Source organism: Barbatula barbatula (assembly GCF_947034865.1).
Source record: "Barbatula barbatula genome assembly, chromosome: 17".
Taxonomy (NCBI): domain Eukaryota; kingdom Metazoa; phylum Chordata; class Actinopteri; order Cypriniformes; family Nemacheilidae; genus Barbatula; species Barbatula barbatula.
Window position 1 is genome coordinate 4,899,072 of NC_136780.1, and position 14,925 is coordinate 4,913,996.

At 40.0% G+C, this 14,925-nt stretch overlaps 1 protein-coding gene across 1 annotated transcript; it reads left to right on the forward strand.

Annotated features, from left to right (window-relative positions):
* Nucleotides 1–233: 233 nt before the first annotated feature.
* Nucleotides 234–13,644, forward strand: tamalin (trafficking regulator and scaffold protein tamalin). Its single transcript, XM_079478494.1, has 8 exons — nt 234–971; nt 3,546–3,598; nt 4,512–4,566; nt 7,644–7,746; nt 9,524–9,617; nt 10,248–10,314; nt 11,322–11,388; nt 11,869–13,644. Exons 1-8 carry the CDS (start codon nt 759–761, stop codon nt 12,375–12,377), a joined length of 1,161 nt encoding a protein of 386 aa, XP_079334620.1. The 5' UTR covers nt 234–758; the 3' UTR covers nt 12,378–13,644.
* Nucleotides 13,645–14,925: the final 1,281 nt, after the last annotated feature.

The window sequence follows — 14,925 nt, forward strand, 5'->3', positions numbered from 1 at the left end:
CCAGAGCGTTTGTTATTCCGCAAACCAACACCAGGGGGCGTCATTGAGTTGGAATAATATTACGCCTCACTCTATCAAGATGTCCAGTGCTACATTATTAAGTTGATTGTTGTGTGTGATTTTACATTTAGCAGACACTTATATTTTAAAGTTAACGAGGCAATATAATTCCAACACATTAATCTTACTATTACTGAAATTATAAAGCAAACAGGCTTGCTTTTACTAAAAATATTGCACCGAATTACATTTTGGTTTCAGTCCTACATTGTTAAGATCGAACCCTTACTTTCATTAGACTTTAATTATCATTCTAGAATGTAACAATTCTAACATTTCCAACATTTTAATCGTGACACGCTCACAAAACATCCTATCTTTTCAAGTCAAGCGTGCAACATGTTAAAAATGTCGTAAAGGTAATTAATTGATGCTATTTACGCTCGCTAAATATTTACGCATGGTGGCAATATGCATTTAAACAAAATATGACTCGAACCTCGCATCAATTGTGTGACCCCGCCCATTTGGATTGCCATGCGACCGCGTGTCTCCGCCCCCTCTGAGATGTGTCCCCTCCACATGTGTGAGTCTCAATACACGAAGAGTCTGATCGCAGATGCTGCTGAGGTCTGTCGGAGATTATTGCTCAAATCAGAGTGTAGGTTGGTGGCGGGTGGGTTGATTCTCACCCACGCTCGGTACTTTTACCCCTCTTTGTTCAAGTGTCAGAGGTTTTATGTGAGTGACACCGGATTATGAAAAACATGACTTTTCGACGTGTGAAGAAGCCGAACTCGAACGAACCGGACAGCGGCTCGCTGTGTCAGAACAGCGGGGACATCTACTTTTCGTCCTCTAAATCCGACAGTTTTGGGACTGTGGATCGTGGATCCTCCAACACCGGGGAAGTGTATAACTACAAGACTCTGGCTTACTCCGGAGGGACACTGCCGAGAAACTTTAAAAAGGTAAAAGACCATTCAATTTCAACTTAACTGGGATTGATGTATTAACGCAATAGAAGCCGTCACGGACATTATAATAATAATCTATTTTTCAGCAGAGACCTGTTTACACTAACAGCTTTACAAACCCATAATAAATTAGTTCTCTGTATTTAAGTCAAACTACCATGAAACTGTAGATCGTTGTTTGTTTAGACGAACTGCACTTTCAATTCGTGTTTTAATAAGATCTGTATTTTACATCTTCAAGACGAAGCTAAATTCGGTTTGTTGCCCAGCACTTTTCTTTAGATTGCATTGTGTTGTCTGGACTCAATTAAGCGCAGAAACAACAGGCCTGTGATCAGTTTGCTTTGATTAGAAGCAGCGGTGCGACGCGCATGCGCCACTTAAGTTTGATTACGACGTCAACTCGTGTTTATTAAAGCGGACTTAAATGACCCACGATGATGTTTGAGTCCGGTTATGTAAGAGTGGCTCGAGCAGTTGTCACGCATCGTTAGGTATGTGAGGAATGTTTTCACCTGCGCTAATTCACACCTGTGCGTCAGTTTGCGGCAATTCTTGGTGTTTCGAGTCACGTGCGCACGGTTTAAAGTCACCATGAAACTGAGGTTGCGATTGACTTCTTTTTCGTATCGTGTATCCGAGTGAAACGGCTTTTGAAATTAGAAAAAATGTATTTTGCACTTGTCTTTTTGATTGGTTTGTTGTTAATTGGGCCTGCAGGGGTTTGCTACAAATGCCTCGGCATTGGACAGTCGCTATAGTCTTACCTCTTTTTTGTTGCTGACGTCATGTGGTGGAGAGTTGTTGCTGAGAGGAAAGGAGCTTAACGTTTTTGATTACAGATTACAGGTGCAAATGAATAAAAAATGCACAGATAAATTCTTTATAATCACCGCAACACTGCAATTTTTCTGTTTGATTGCATAGTGACTTTAAGGGTTTTTATTCATTTGCATGTGTACATATGAGTAGTCATGCAAAGATTGACCACACAATGTTTTCACTTCTGCGTGTCTATTTAAATCATCACACGTTTTTTTGTCAAATCTCCTTATTTTCCTCCGATTCTTAAGAGAGGCATTTATCTGCCTTTTCTGTGAAAGCTGTTGCTCTCCATGGATTTGACTATGCGTGTGTGAGCCTGCTCGGTTCCGACCCTATGGATCTTCACACGTGTTTCATGATCACTCATAGTGTGAAGTGTTTCCTGGTGTCTTTAGACCACCCACACACCACCAACTCTCCTGGACCTTATATATGTCCCTGCTGAATTCGGTGGCCTGGTTTTTACGGTCCACCTCTTGTGTGGCCGGCCAAAGCGGTTTATGGAGCCTGACCGAGTCTATGGGGCAGTGTGACATTTGCGGCGTTTAGACACTTTGGCTCTTCCCTGTGAAACTAAACTCACGGTGGAATTGAAAAAGTTAGACGTGACCAAGGGGTCAGCGTGGCTATTTTATTGACCATGGAATGACAGAGCCAGGCTCTTGAAATGCAAAAGGTCACAACAACCATTGACCAAACACTCTTGGTGTTGTATGTTCTAATATTATTCATATAGTGTTACAAATAGTAATGTGTTCAGATACAAACATGCTTGGATTAGTTGCTTTAGGGTGATATCTTTGTCAGAAATGACCTCTTCTATTAATGTTCTTGCATATATTTAAGTTTAATTCATTGACAGTTTTTAATTGGTCTTGAAGACTAATATTGGCTATTTGAAACTTACCAACCAATTTTTTGCGCAAAATTGAATGCAAGGCTCACATCAGAGTAGGACACTACAGGTTTTTGGATAACAGGTTTATGAACAGATCCCCACATTGAGACTCCTACACTCCGCATGAACGCTGGGCTACAACAGAGTATTGTGAAGCTAAGAGCTTTGGCGTCCAACCCAACTGCCCCCAAGGGACCCTCTTAGCTACTTGGAAATAAATGCAGTCATTGAGGGGACCCTACGACAATTCTCAAAGTGTGAGGAATAAAGAAAGGCAACGTTTTATAAGCTTTGCAGTGTTCGTGCACAAAGTGTACTTTGTGGGCAGCGGGACATGGTAGGGCGAGGGAGAGCCAGACTGAATGGACGTCTGTCAGAAGAACAGGAATAATATGAATGAATGAATTCTTATGTCTGTTGTGTGTTTTGCGTTTTGGATTTAATCAGCCGGTCCATCACTGAAGTTGATGTAAGATGTGTGACAGTATTTGTGTTCACAAAGAGAGCGTAACGGTCTAGATTGTTCTCGAGATAAATTTAGAGACAGATACAGTGGTGTGCTGGTAGTGTCAAAAAAGAATAAGTTTGGAGGCAGTTTATTTAAGGATTAAACTCAAACCACAAAAAAAAGCGCAAAGGTGCCAGACGTTAGCCAGACATGCATTTCAAGTTATGTCTGTGTTGTCACACATTACTCAACTTGCATGTTTTGGGAAAGTCAATGCTTAAGGAATTTTTTAATTTAACCTGTTTATCTCACAGCATGTATTCTGAAGCATGGTTCAAAGATGCATATATTCTTACACCTCTCTCTTTTGTTTTCTCTTTCCTCTCACATTAAACAGAATAGTGGGCTACAGAAATGGAAGCCCCTTGCGCAGTCACCAGAACCGCAACGGTAAGATTGACACTGTTGTTTTTTTTATTCTTCCTCCTACTCTGATGAGATTGATGGGTGCTTGAATGCATCATTGTTATTTCCCTTAAATGCTCATTTCATTTGACGTCAGGCCCTAGTGATTCGCACTTGTTTCCTTGATGGTATGGAATAAAAATAACACTTAAATACGTTTACTAAATTAGGGATTTATATGACATGACATAAGAGGGATGGATGAATGAAACAGTGGCTGAATAAATCAATGCATGAAAAGAGACTGGCTAAATGGTTTAACACTGATTTATTTCCCTATATGCATCTCTTTATCATTTAGTTAGCTGGATGTGTATATTTTATTCATGATGGCCAAATAATGCATTAGCATTGGAAACACAGGGCTCTTATGTTAGGATCATAATGACGGACATGTTTGAATCCAGAGATTGACGGTTGCTCAATTGTCTAGACTATAGTACCACAATCCAATCCTTTTCGCCAGGTGTCATCATGTCTATGTTTTGCCATATCGGTTTATATTACATCTACACAGTAGTCATCCACCTCCCGAGGCTCTTGTTATTGAGAATAGTTCATACACAGACTTTTTGTAGCTTTACTAAAACTGAAAGCAATTTGAGTGCATATTTTAAGAATGAGTACATTTCAGAATGCCACACACGTGGCTGTGTTTTGACGACGAGATATTAAGACTTAAGTTTGAGATCGAATGAGTCATGAATAGTTTTTTTATGCCATTACATGCATCCCTAAAATACCTGTAGCATCATAGGGTTGATTTTTGTTTCCTCAAACGTGTATGACCATTGCCAAGATCCTTGAGAGGTCATGACTGGAGAGGCTTTTGGTCTATGGATACTTTCCCCCGCTCACATTAACAGAATGTCCTGTGCTTTGCTGGATTTCCTTACAGGAAAACCGTGATCTTGGAGAAGAAAGAGGATGAGGCTTTCGGCTTTGAAATCCAGGTAAGTGTGATTTAAAAGTGCTGTGTGTATTTTTTGGAGGATCTATGGACAGAAATGCAATATGATATACATAACTATGTGTTCAGAGGTGTATAAAGACCGAACATTATGAGCTATTACTATCAGCATACACAATGAGCATCTTGCATGAAATTCGCCATGTCGTTACAGTAGACCTAAACGGACAAACGTCTCTGGTGACATTTTAGTCCCGTGTCAGCCATAGTGCTTGAGGGGTGGAGGGGTTGCAATTCGCAACCTTACCACTAAATGCTGTTTAATTTCATACACTGGACCTTTAACAGTCTGATGTCACATAAATACTACAGTATTTTACAGTATGTTGTAAATGACACAAAAATGTACGATTAGTAGAAAAAGAAGCCCCACCCCTAAACTTAAAGAACACAGAGCAATAAATGTACATACGAGAGTGCACAAGTATATATTGATTTGTCATAGTTTTAATCGGTTTGCCGTGAGATTGTGTTGGATTTAGATATTCAGTGACAGTCCGTAAGACTATTAATTTCTTGTTTGCTAAAGGTAATGACTATGTGCTCCTGTTTGAAACTGTTTCAAATAATAAATGTATACTTGTGAACAGGGCTTAGATGTGGGTGGGACATCCCGGATAAAAGAGACGCAAGCTCTTTTATATCGTCTCTTTACTGTGGATGACACCTGTGTTTATTTGGCTTCATTTCAATAGAATCCGGCTAAAGGGAGTATTAGCGAAGGGTTAGCTATGATAAAGTTCTCCACACAAGTGGGGTCTTCGTTTCGGCAAGTCTCTTCAAATCGCTCGTAGGTTTGCCAGTAAAAAAATCTTTGCCCGTTCATATCTGCTGACGACTTTTGTCAATGTGTGAGAACCTGTTTTTTTAAGCATCACATTTTTGTCCTCACAATGTTCATTTTATCAGCCTGTTTCCTAAACGCAGTCAAGATTACAAACGGCCACAGATTTCCAGTATCGTTTTGGAGTGTACGGATAGCTTGTTTATATTTAGCAATGGATTATAGTTGAAATGCAGGATGGTGGGCCGCTCCTTTCCTGCCGTGTCCTCTAGTACAGGATGTGACATCAGCACATGTCATGTGTGAGGCAAAGTATAAAGAGATGAATTGTTCTTGGATGGCGGGCTTTAAAACATTGTTTTTCTGAGTCTCAACGTATCGGCTATGTAAATACACATGTGCTTTGCATATCCTGACGCTGGCGGTTCAGTTGTGTGAGCGGCTGGTGTTTGTGGGATGAGGAAGGAAGCAGACGGTCCCAAATATTTGAAAACACTTCACAAATGGATCGCACGTTGGACACGTTTGTAAATATTCAGTGCTTTTTTACCCTATATGTTGGCCATGCAGCACGATTCTCTGGTGATGTTTTCTCAGCTATGTAACACTTTTGAAATGTAAGGACGAACACTAGATCAGAGATGACAAAATAATGAAAAAAGCATCTTCACGTGTCAAGATCTCTGTGTTGTAGCTGTGTAACAGGGGATTTTGGCTTCTCCAAAAGTCGTCATTGCCTATTTACAGATGAGACGTCTGTTTCTATATCAGTCACTATAAAGATTCTCATGGTTTAGTCAAATTCACCTTTTTGTATGACAATGTGAGGTTTAAGAGTGTCCTTGGCTGTTAACCTCAACAGCACTTTTGGGGTTTCAGCACAGGAAACGAATATCAACATCAGTCATTCTCAGGTCTGTGAAGATGTATCACATCGCACCAAACGTAATGTCATTCCTCGCAAAAGCGAGTGTCGTGAGAGATCAGACATCCCACCGCCCGTTTCCATGGCGACCGGTGAAAACACTGTGCTCCCCAGAAGCTAAAACGGTCCGTTAACGTAAAACGTATATTGACGCTTATTTGAATATATGCAAGAGAGCATTTCATATCGAAATGCAAATGTGCTGGCAGTCATCTTCCTGTTCCGGCGTTAGTACATCAACACATCTGTGTGCGTCTCCACATGAGTTTATCATCGCAGTTATGGTTGGAAATGATGCCAGTGTTTTGCATGTTGAAAAGGCACAGATTATCTGATGTAGTTTCCCTTTATGCTCTGTTTTATCTCGTTTGTGGATTTGTTTTCCCAGCTATTCACAGTATAATTCTCAAGCATGTGGAAAGAAAGAGTTTACTGGATTCAACTTTTTAAAAACATACCTTTATTTGATCTATTTTATACAGTTATCACAGAGAAAGATATTTTGAAGAATGTAGGAAAGCAACCGGTTCAATGGCGCTTTTGACTACCATTGTTATAATTTCTCCTAATATGGTAGTCAAGCCAAGAACTGTTTAGTTACAAGCATTCTTCCTAATATCTTACTCCGTGTTCATCAGAACAAAGGAATATAAACAGATTTGAAAACACTCGAGGGTGAGTATATGATGACAGAATCTTTATTTTTGGGTGAACTGCCCCTTTAATTCAACATGAAATTTACTCTTAAAGTGTAAATAAATGCGTTCAATGTACAAAAAAATGTTGTTCTGTGTAGTTGAGGTCAGCAATCGGTTGTAAACCGGTTTTGATAAAGTAAACTCTCTGCATCCGCCATTAACGCTCGAAAATGGTGCCAGGCGTGGTTGTTAAAATGTAACGTGCTGTAAAGCAAAATAGTTTTGTTTGCAGTGGCCACATGGCTGAGACCTGATACGCGGTGGTTTGAGCAAGATGATGTGTATATACAGTTCAAACACTGAAAAGACAACAAAACCTGCACTCACAAACAGCCCAGTTTCGGTTTGCATGTATAGGTGGTCACGTTTAGTTTCCTTCAAGCTATAGAGCCTGTCATGTCTGTCTAAGTGAACTTAAGCGGGTCAACATTCAAAACACCGAGCGCATTGTGGCGTTAAGCCAGGCAGCAGTCACAGAAAAAACACACGGTCAGACCTGATTTACCAATTCTCTGTCGAACACAAACAATGGAACACACCTTTGTTAGCTTATGACTCATTTTGTTTATTCTATTATAATCCAGTTGCATGACTATAAATAACTTCGCTTAAGAGACAGCTTTGTTTACCATGCGTTTTTGTTTGGCCTACAGACATACGGACTGCATCACCAAAGCGAGAACTCCGTTGAGATGTGCACCTTTGTTTGCAAAGTCCACGAAAACAGCCCTGCCCAGCTTGCAGGCATTAAAGTTGGTAAGTACGTTCATGTTAATACTACACTTTATATGGGAGACCCATGCTAAACTGCCATTTGACACCAGGACGATAATATGTAGTTTTAAAGGGAGTGCATGTCAAAGCAAAGGATCGCTTTTCTTCATCCACATCTTGCTTGGTAGTAAAATGAATCTGCGTGCACTGGAGTAATATTTCAGAAGTCGGAAGGAGGGTTCTGTATTGCTTTCTCAGTTGAGATCTTGTCGATCTGTTAACACCAGGACAGTTGAGTGACAGTTTACTGTTTCAGGAAGTGCAAACATCACAGTGTGCCTACCTGTTTTACAGCCCACGTCTACTGTAAACAAGATTTACTCTTTTAAACTGTAAAACCGGATACAGTGTGTGGTTTTCTGTGGGCTGCATAATTACACCAATTGTGTTTTAAACTGAGGGTTTTACATTTTTAGATCTTTTGTTGTACATTAATGAATTTTTGTTAAAACATTTTTATTAAATTAATCGAAACTTAAATGAAGTGAGTATATTTTAATGTCTTGGTACATTAACATTCTGACCTACGGTGCAGTTAAAGGGACAGTTCACCCAAAAAGTTATTCCAACCTGTAAATTTCCTTGTTCTGTTGAACAAAGATAGTTTGAAGAGTGTGGAAAACCAAACAGTTGTCAGACACCATTGACTACTATAGTACTTTTTATTCATACTATGGTAGTCAATAGTGCCCCAGTTTGTTCCATTTCCAACATACTTCCAAATATCTCTCATTGCGTTTAGCAGAACAACACATTTTATAACTGAGCTATGAAGAGGTTCAACCAGGCGCTCAGGTGAAGTTGAAAAGTCTGTGATAGGTGCTCTTGGGGTAGGGAACAAGCAAAATCGGAACAAAAAGCGGGTCCCAGGCACTCAGTCAAATATGATGTGGAGAAGGATAAAGTTAAAAAGCCTTTATTAAGTGTGGCTTAAGTCATTTAAAATATGAGCCAACATGTTTCGCCCAACAACTGGTCTTCCTCAGGGCAAAGTATCACGAATTTTTAAACTTTTTATAACTGGTTTGGAACCATTTTTCTCGCTCATGAGGGTGAGTAAATGATGACAGAATGGTTATTTTTGGGTGAACTGTCCCTTTAAGTTCCAGACATTTCATTCACGTGTTCTCAGTAAATCAAACCCATGACCCCGGGTGTGCTCGCATCATTGTTTTCCGAAATGTTATGATCGGCTAAAATGAAATATGCCAAATCTGCATTGCTCTCTATTGTCTCAAAGTGAACGAACGAGTGCTTTATCTAAGAAGATCAGCTGATCTTCACCCATTCCTATCTATAATAATTACGATTCTTAGAACAACCGATGTCACATCAGATCAACAAATAGGAATAAACAAATAGGAACTCGCTGTGCGTGTCTGCTGGTTTCACTTCCTGCATACCCTGCATGCTTTGCACTATTGTCCTCTTTGACCTGCCTCTCAAAGACACGTGACCTCATCCTTTTAAGACAAAAAAGCCAAGACTTGGAGAGAGATTTGTTGTTTTCATTGTATATTGATAACTGTGCGATGTGGTCTTCCCCAGCAAACACTCCTAAAACCTTGATGAAGCACAGAACCAAATATTGCATCAAGGGCTTTTTTGAGTTTTGTATTCTTAAGAGAAAAACGTGTTTGCCAGCTGCTTCAAGCTATGATGTCACACAACAGTTCACACATAAAGCACACATGTATTATCTACAGCACGCGAGAAAAGCAAACACTGTCTAATTCGAGTTCTGTTTTGTTTCTTGTAGGAGACACCATTGCCAGCGTGAACGACAACTCTGTGGAAGGGTTTCGCCACAAAGAGATTGTTCAACTCATTAAATCATCCGGCAACAACATTAGGTTGGTAGATATTAGTTTATTTTCATCCCTTGTTGATTTTTAAACCGGACCAAACAAGTTTACACTTTCCCCACGGCTGGTCGGAAATTGAAAATGTCTTTCTTGGCTAAATTAAAAAAAAAGTGCCTAAACTGTTCCAAATGTACCTGTGAAGAATTACTTGTGCCATTTATGTGATTGGAACCACACTCCTTTGTGTTTTAATAAAAGATGAAAGGTCTCTGAAAACACAGCAGCGTTTATAAAGTGCGGATAGCAATGATGTAAACCACATGAATGCACAGCGGCTCATGCCTTCTCTCTATACGGCACTTAACACAATTATTTCCACTATTAAAACACGCGGGTGCATTGTAAATGAGAACGTTTACAAGAGCCTCGTAAAAAAGAGCTTTCCGGTTCATATCCATATCACCAGCAGTCTTGAAATCATATACATTTGGGGGAAGGGGTGTTATTTGATGCTAATACCAGATTCACACGGTCTGAAGTCTGATGTTGTAAGGACTTTAATTTCCTTTACGTGTTTGTCAGCGTTTTCGTTGGTCGAGTAGAATAAATGACTAATGTTTAACAATACAGCACAATTTAGGAAGTGACTTGACAAAACAGTTTGTTTCCGATGTTTAGGTTGAAAACTGTGTATAGTGACTCTATAAGAAAAGCAGAATTGGACGCCCGACTACAGTATTTAAAGGTAAGACCCTTCAAACCGTACAGCATGTTGTTGTATATACGAAGACGTTTGGCATAGTAATGCATGCCGATTTAAGGCAGCTGCCTCCATCTGGCACCAAACTCCAGCTCCGGCCACACCTGTTTGCTCTCTCACCCCACCTGTTCCAATGACAGTCCACTCTTAATCCCTCACATTCCACAATACAGCTGACGTAGCCCACTCAAAAAAGCAGCGAGATGCATTTTGACATTCCTCTGCACGTTAGCGCTTTTAGAATGTCACTAACCCGACTTCTCATTTTCTGCCAATTGCAACAGCTCGTGTCCAAAGGTTGTATGTGGCAAAAGATGTCTAGGCCACAAACAGTGATCTGAAAAAAAGTGTTAATGTTTAAGATGGCCTGAATGGAGGAGTAGCATTGCATTGAGGCATACAATTGTTAACTTACTTGCAAAGCAGTCAAAGGATTATTATTATAAAACTAATAATCAGTCAGAAGTTGAGCTGGAATGCTAGACAACAATTTTGTATGGTTCACCCAAAAATGAAAAAAAGATGTAATTTACACGCCCTCGACTCGTGTTATTTTAAATCTGTTTACATTTCTTTGTTCTGATGAACACGGAGAATGTATTTGGATGAATGCAGTTATTGGCCGCCATTGACTACCCATTGAATACATTTAGTTGCACTGTACTTGTATGTGTGTAATGACAATAATTTGAATCCAATCCAATCATAGTAGACAAAATGACAATGGTAGACAAAAGTGCCACAGAGCTGTTTGCTTTCCTACTTTCTTCCAAATAGCAGAACAAAGAAAGGTCAAAACGAAGCTAAAAGCAAGAATCTAAAGTTTGAATTTGATGTCGTTGATATGAGAAGTAGGGTTAGAGAAGTGAGATATCTGTCTAACCCATCAGACCACACACTTCCCTGTTCTCTATGGTAATGGAAAAAAGTATTGTGAGCACATACACCGAGTGACTTGTGAAATGACTCTGTATCTCCATTGATCTGCGCAGCAAACCCTTCATGAGAAATGGGATGAGTACAGATCTCTAATGGTGCAGGAACAGAGACTCGTACATGGTAAGACCCCTCATGCTTAGAAATGACATGTATAGTATAATGCAATGTATGTCAATTTGGATAAAAGCGTCTGCCTAATGCGTAAATGTAATACCATGCATGAGAGCGTTGATGCATGTGACGTTGCTGTTAACACGGTGATCAAAAAAGTCTTCTGCCCTGTATCTTTAACACTTCCTCAATGTAAAGTGTTGCCCTCTTATACGCCAACTCCTTTTGTTAACGTGGCGCCAACAAATCGATATTTTAAGGAACATTTCTTTTAAAAAGGAAACAAGAAACTTGTTTACAGGCATATTATCTAAATATCATTGAAGATCAAACTATTTGCCTAAACATGAGTTCAAAAGATTTAATAGCCAGCAGGGTGTATTAAAAAACCAACAGTGTGATGCTATAAACCTTAAAGGTCTTCAAATTAAACAGTTCTTTTTTTTAAGTTTCCTGAGGTTTTATTTATCTCTGTTTTTTTTTCTTCAGGCATCGTCATGAGTGACGTGGAAATATACGAGTCTCTGGAGTCAGCCGGAGTGTATGGCAGCCTGGGGGCTCCGAGTCCCGCAGCCCTGCGAGCGATTTGCGGGACGGACAGCACAAGCAGCAGCATCAGCGCTCTCAGTGCCACCACGTCGGAGGACGATCCTCTCTACCAGACCTGCATCTTCCAGGGGGACCGCACCAACGCCAGCAACGATGAACTCGATTCTAATAGGGAGAAGGGACAGGGTGGTCGTCAACGCCTGATGCGCCCCGCCAGTGAGCTTTTCACGTCTGCAAAGATGACCCTGTCCCGCAGCGCCAGCACGCGAAGCTACCTGAGAGTTCCCACTGGGTCATCGCCGTCCTCTGTGCCTAATGGAGAGAAACAGCAGTGCGGAGGGTTCAGCGGACTGCAGCGCAAACCCAAACAAAAGAGCTTCAGGCGGAGATTATTTAAATATATCCCGGGTTTAAAACGACCCATTGAGGAAGAGGAAAGCAAGCTATGAGAAACAAACTGAGATTAAGAGACTCGACCAAAGACTGTTTAAAATGGCGAAATGTGTGCAAAAACATACGAAAGGAGACCAAAGATATACCAAAGAAAACCGTGACGACAAAGAGAGTTACATTGGACATCGTTTTTTGGTCAATAAACTAGTTTTTATATTTAGAAGGCTTTAGTAGATCCTGGTCATCTTGAAATCTCTCGTTTGCAGTATTATTAAAGTGATAGTTCACCCAAAAATACATCATATACTCGCCTTCCAAATCTCTATACATTTTGTTGTGCAGATGAACACAATGAATGATATTTGGACGAATGCTTGTAATCCAGTTCATGGACCCCATCGATTTACAGAGTAGGAAAAAAAACTTTTATTTTTTGGTTTGTTGTGTTGAGCACAAAAGAAGATATTTTGAAGAATGTAGGAAAGCAAACAGTTCTGGGGCACTTTTGACTACCACTGACCTTTTTCCTACTTTGCTAGTCGATGGCGGCCAAGAACTGTTTGGTTACAAGCATTCTTCCAAATATCTTTCTCTGTGTTCATCAGAACAATGATATTTATACAGATCTGGAACAACTCGAAGGGGAGTAAATGACAGAATTTTTATTTTTGGGTGAAGTATCTTTTAAAATGAGAAATGTATTAGAATTTTCACCTAAAGGCATTTTAGGCCTTGGCCTGAAGTTTTCTTTGGCTTTTCAGTAGTTCTAATTTGAAATCAAGTGTGCCAAATGTTTCCAAGCCCTTGCTTTGAAACTCTGAATACCAAACATTGACAAAAGTTATACATAACATTATATGTTTGCTTGTAATGCTGAGAGCAGATGAGTCGGGGTGTTATGATTTGTTGCTGGAATATTGTTTAAAATACTATAACTAATAACAAAACCAACAAGTGTCTAGTACAGAAAGCGGCGAAAACAGTCTACAAACGTATGTCTTAAAGTCTCAGTTGTGAACCTTGTCTAACAACTTTATTTCCTGGTGCACATTTAGCACCTTTCTTAAATCAAGAACTAAATGATTGTAAATACTTTGTCAAGTTTAAGTTATTTATTTAATTTGTTTTTGAGGGGGGGGGGTTGTTATTCGAAGATGTACAAAATGAAGGATTTTTTTCATTTGATCATTCATTTTTTGAGATTAGTAAATACTTTGGTCCAGAAGGATATTTAAATGTGCCCCTTTTATTTGTGTAAGTGACTTTTTTCTATTTTTGGAAGTACAGACTGAAAATAAAAGAATTGTATTTTTGTCCTCAAGTATCTAGAAGTTATTTTAATATTACTTCTAGCTTGTTTTCCCAGTATTGCAATTCACACTTCACTCAAGCCACGCGAGTACAAGTGTTCTCATTGTGGTCTCATCTCTTTGATTTCTCTTCCAAATATTTTTTCTTCGCACTTACTATACAGGCAGGGGCTACACCCTGACGTGCTTTCATAACCTCTTTCAAAAACATCTTCCTAATGGGCCGAGACTGTGTGTGTATTGTGTTATGAACATTCCTCTAATGCTGGACTCTGAGAGACCTTCAGCGATGTCGAATGAATTCATTGTAAGGGAATGCCCCGATCGCCTTTGGAACGTGCATCGGAATGTGCGTCTAAAGCCTGACCCCAGGATTCCAAACCCCATCCCTCGATTCTCTTCCTTTAGGTCAGAGCTAAACCTTTGGCCTTTGCTTGCGTCCACAAACTCATTCCCCCATGGTGCTGTGACAAGAAATAAACAGCATCATCACCTCAATGTTGAGCCTGACCTTCCAGGTCAACAAACACTCCCTCTTGTCTTTTCTCCGGTTTTCTTTACGTTGTTTCCCTTTTGTCTGTCTTCCCGGCTGGTGCCCGTTACGTCAGAGCCTCTTTGGATGCCAACTGGGGTCTGTGCCCTGTTTATAGATTACTGTAGCTTTTGTTTCGCTTTCCGTGACAGGGACGGGTGTGTGAAACATCAGCTGAAGTCGTAATTAGGTTTTTAAATGGATTCGGAAGACTTAAGTCGTTTCGAGCCAGAACGATTGTTTTAAAAGTCTGAATTCATGATTAGTGAGGAGACAAAGGGTTTCAAAGCAAAGCCATGAATGGGGCTTTTACCAGTTGGGTAGAACAATAGGCTGTCAGTGGGCTTTGACCAATTAACACAGCAGGAGGGAGGGGAGACAAGAAGACTAAGGATTCCACTGTTTGCTCATATGCTTATTTATGTTGAGCATTTATTTTATTGCTCATATTGTGGATCATTTTAAACCTTCAAAGGAAATATGCAACATGTTTTGCTTTTTTATCTACGGACACGAATGATGCACAAGTTTGCATACAAAGACCATTAACGCATCTTTCAGGAAATGTAATCTTAACATATTTTTGTGTGTGGTTGCTAACACAGGCAACAATAGCAGCAACAAAAGTCACGAGGCGTGAGATATAAGGCTTCGGTCAGCACTAAACAGAACTGATGCCGAACAGCTTTCGTATGTTATAACTGACATGCAAATCTCGAGAGGGAAGTCATGAGTCACTGCCAGTGATGATTTTCCAATTTT

What these genes read in the sequence shown, in the direction of transcription:
- tamalin (XM_079478494.1), top strand. Translation starts at nt 759, where the DNA reads ATGAAAAACATGACTTTTCGACGTGTGAAGAAGCCGAACTCGAACGAA. An exon ending in CAGTCACCAGAACCGCAACG is followed by an intron (nt 3,599 to 4,511) that starts GTAAGATTGACA and finishes ATTTCCTTACAG; the next exon opens with GAAAACCGTGATCTTGGAGA. An exon ending in CTTTCGGCTTTGAAATCCAG is followed by an intron (nt 4,567 to 7,643) that starts GTAAGTGTGATT and finishes TTTGGCCTACAG; the next exon opens with ACATACGGACTGCATCACCA.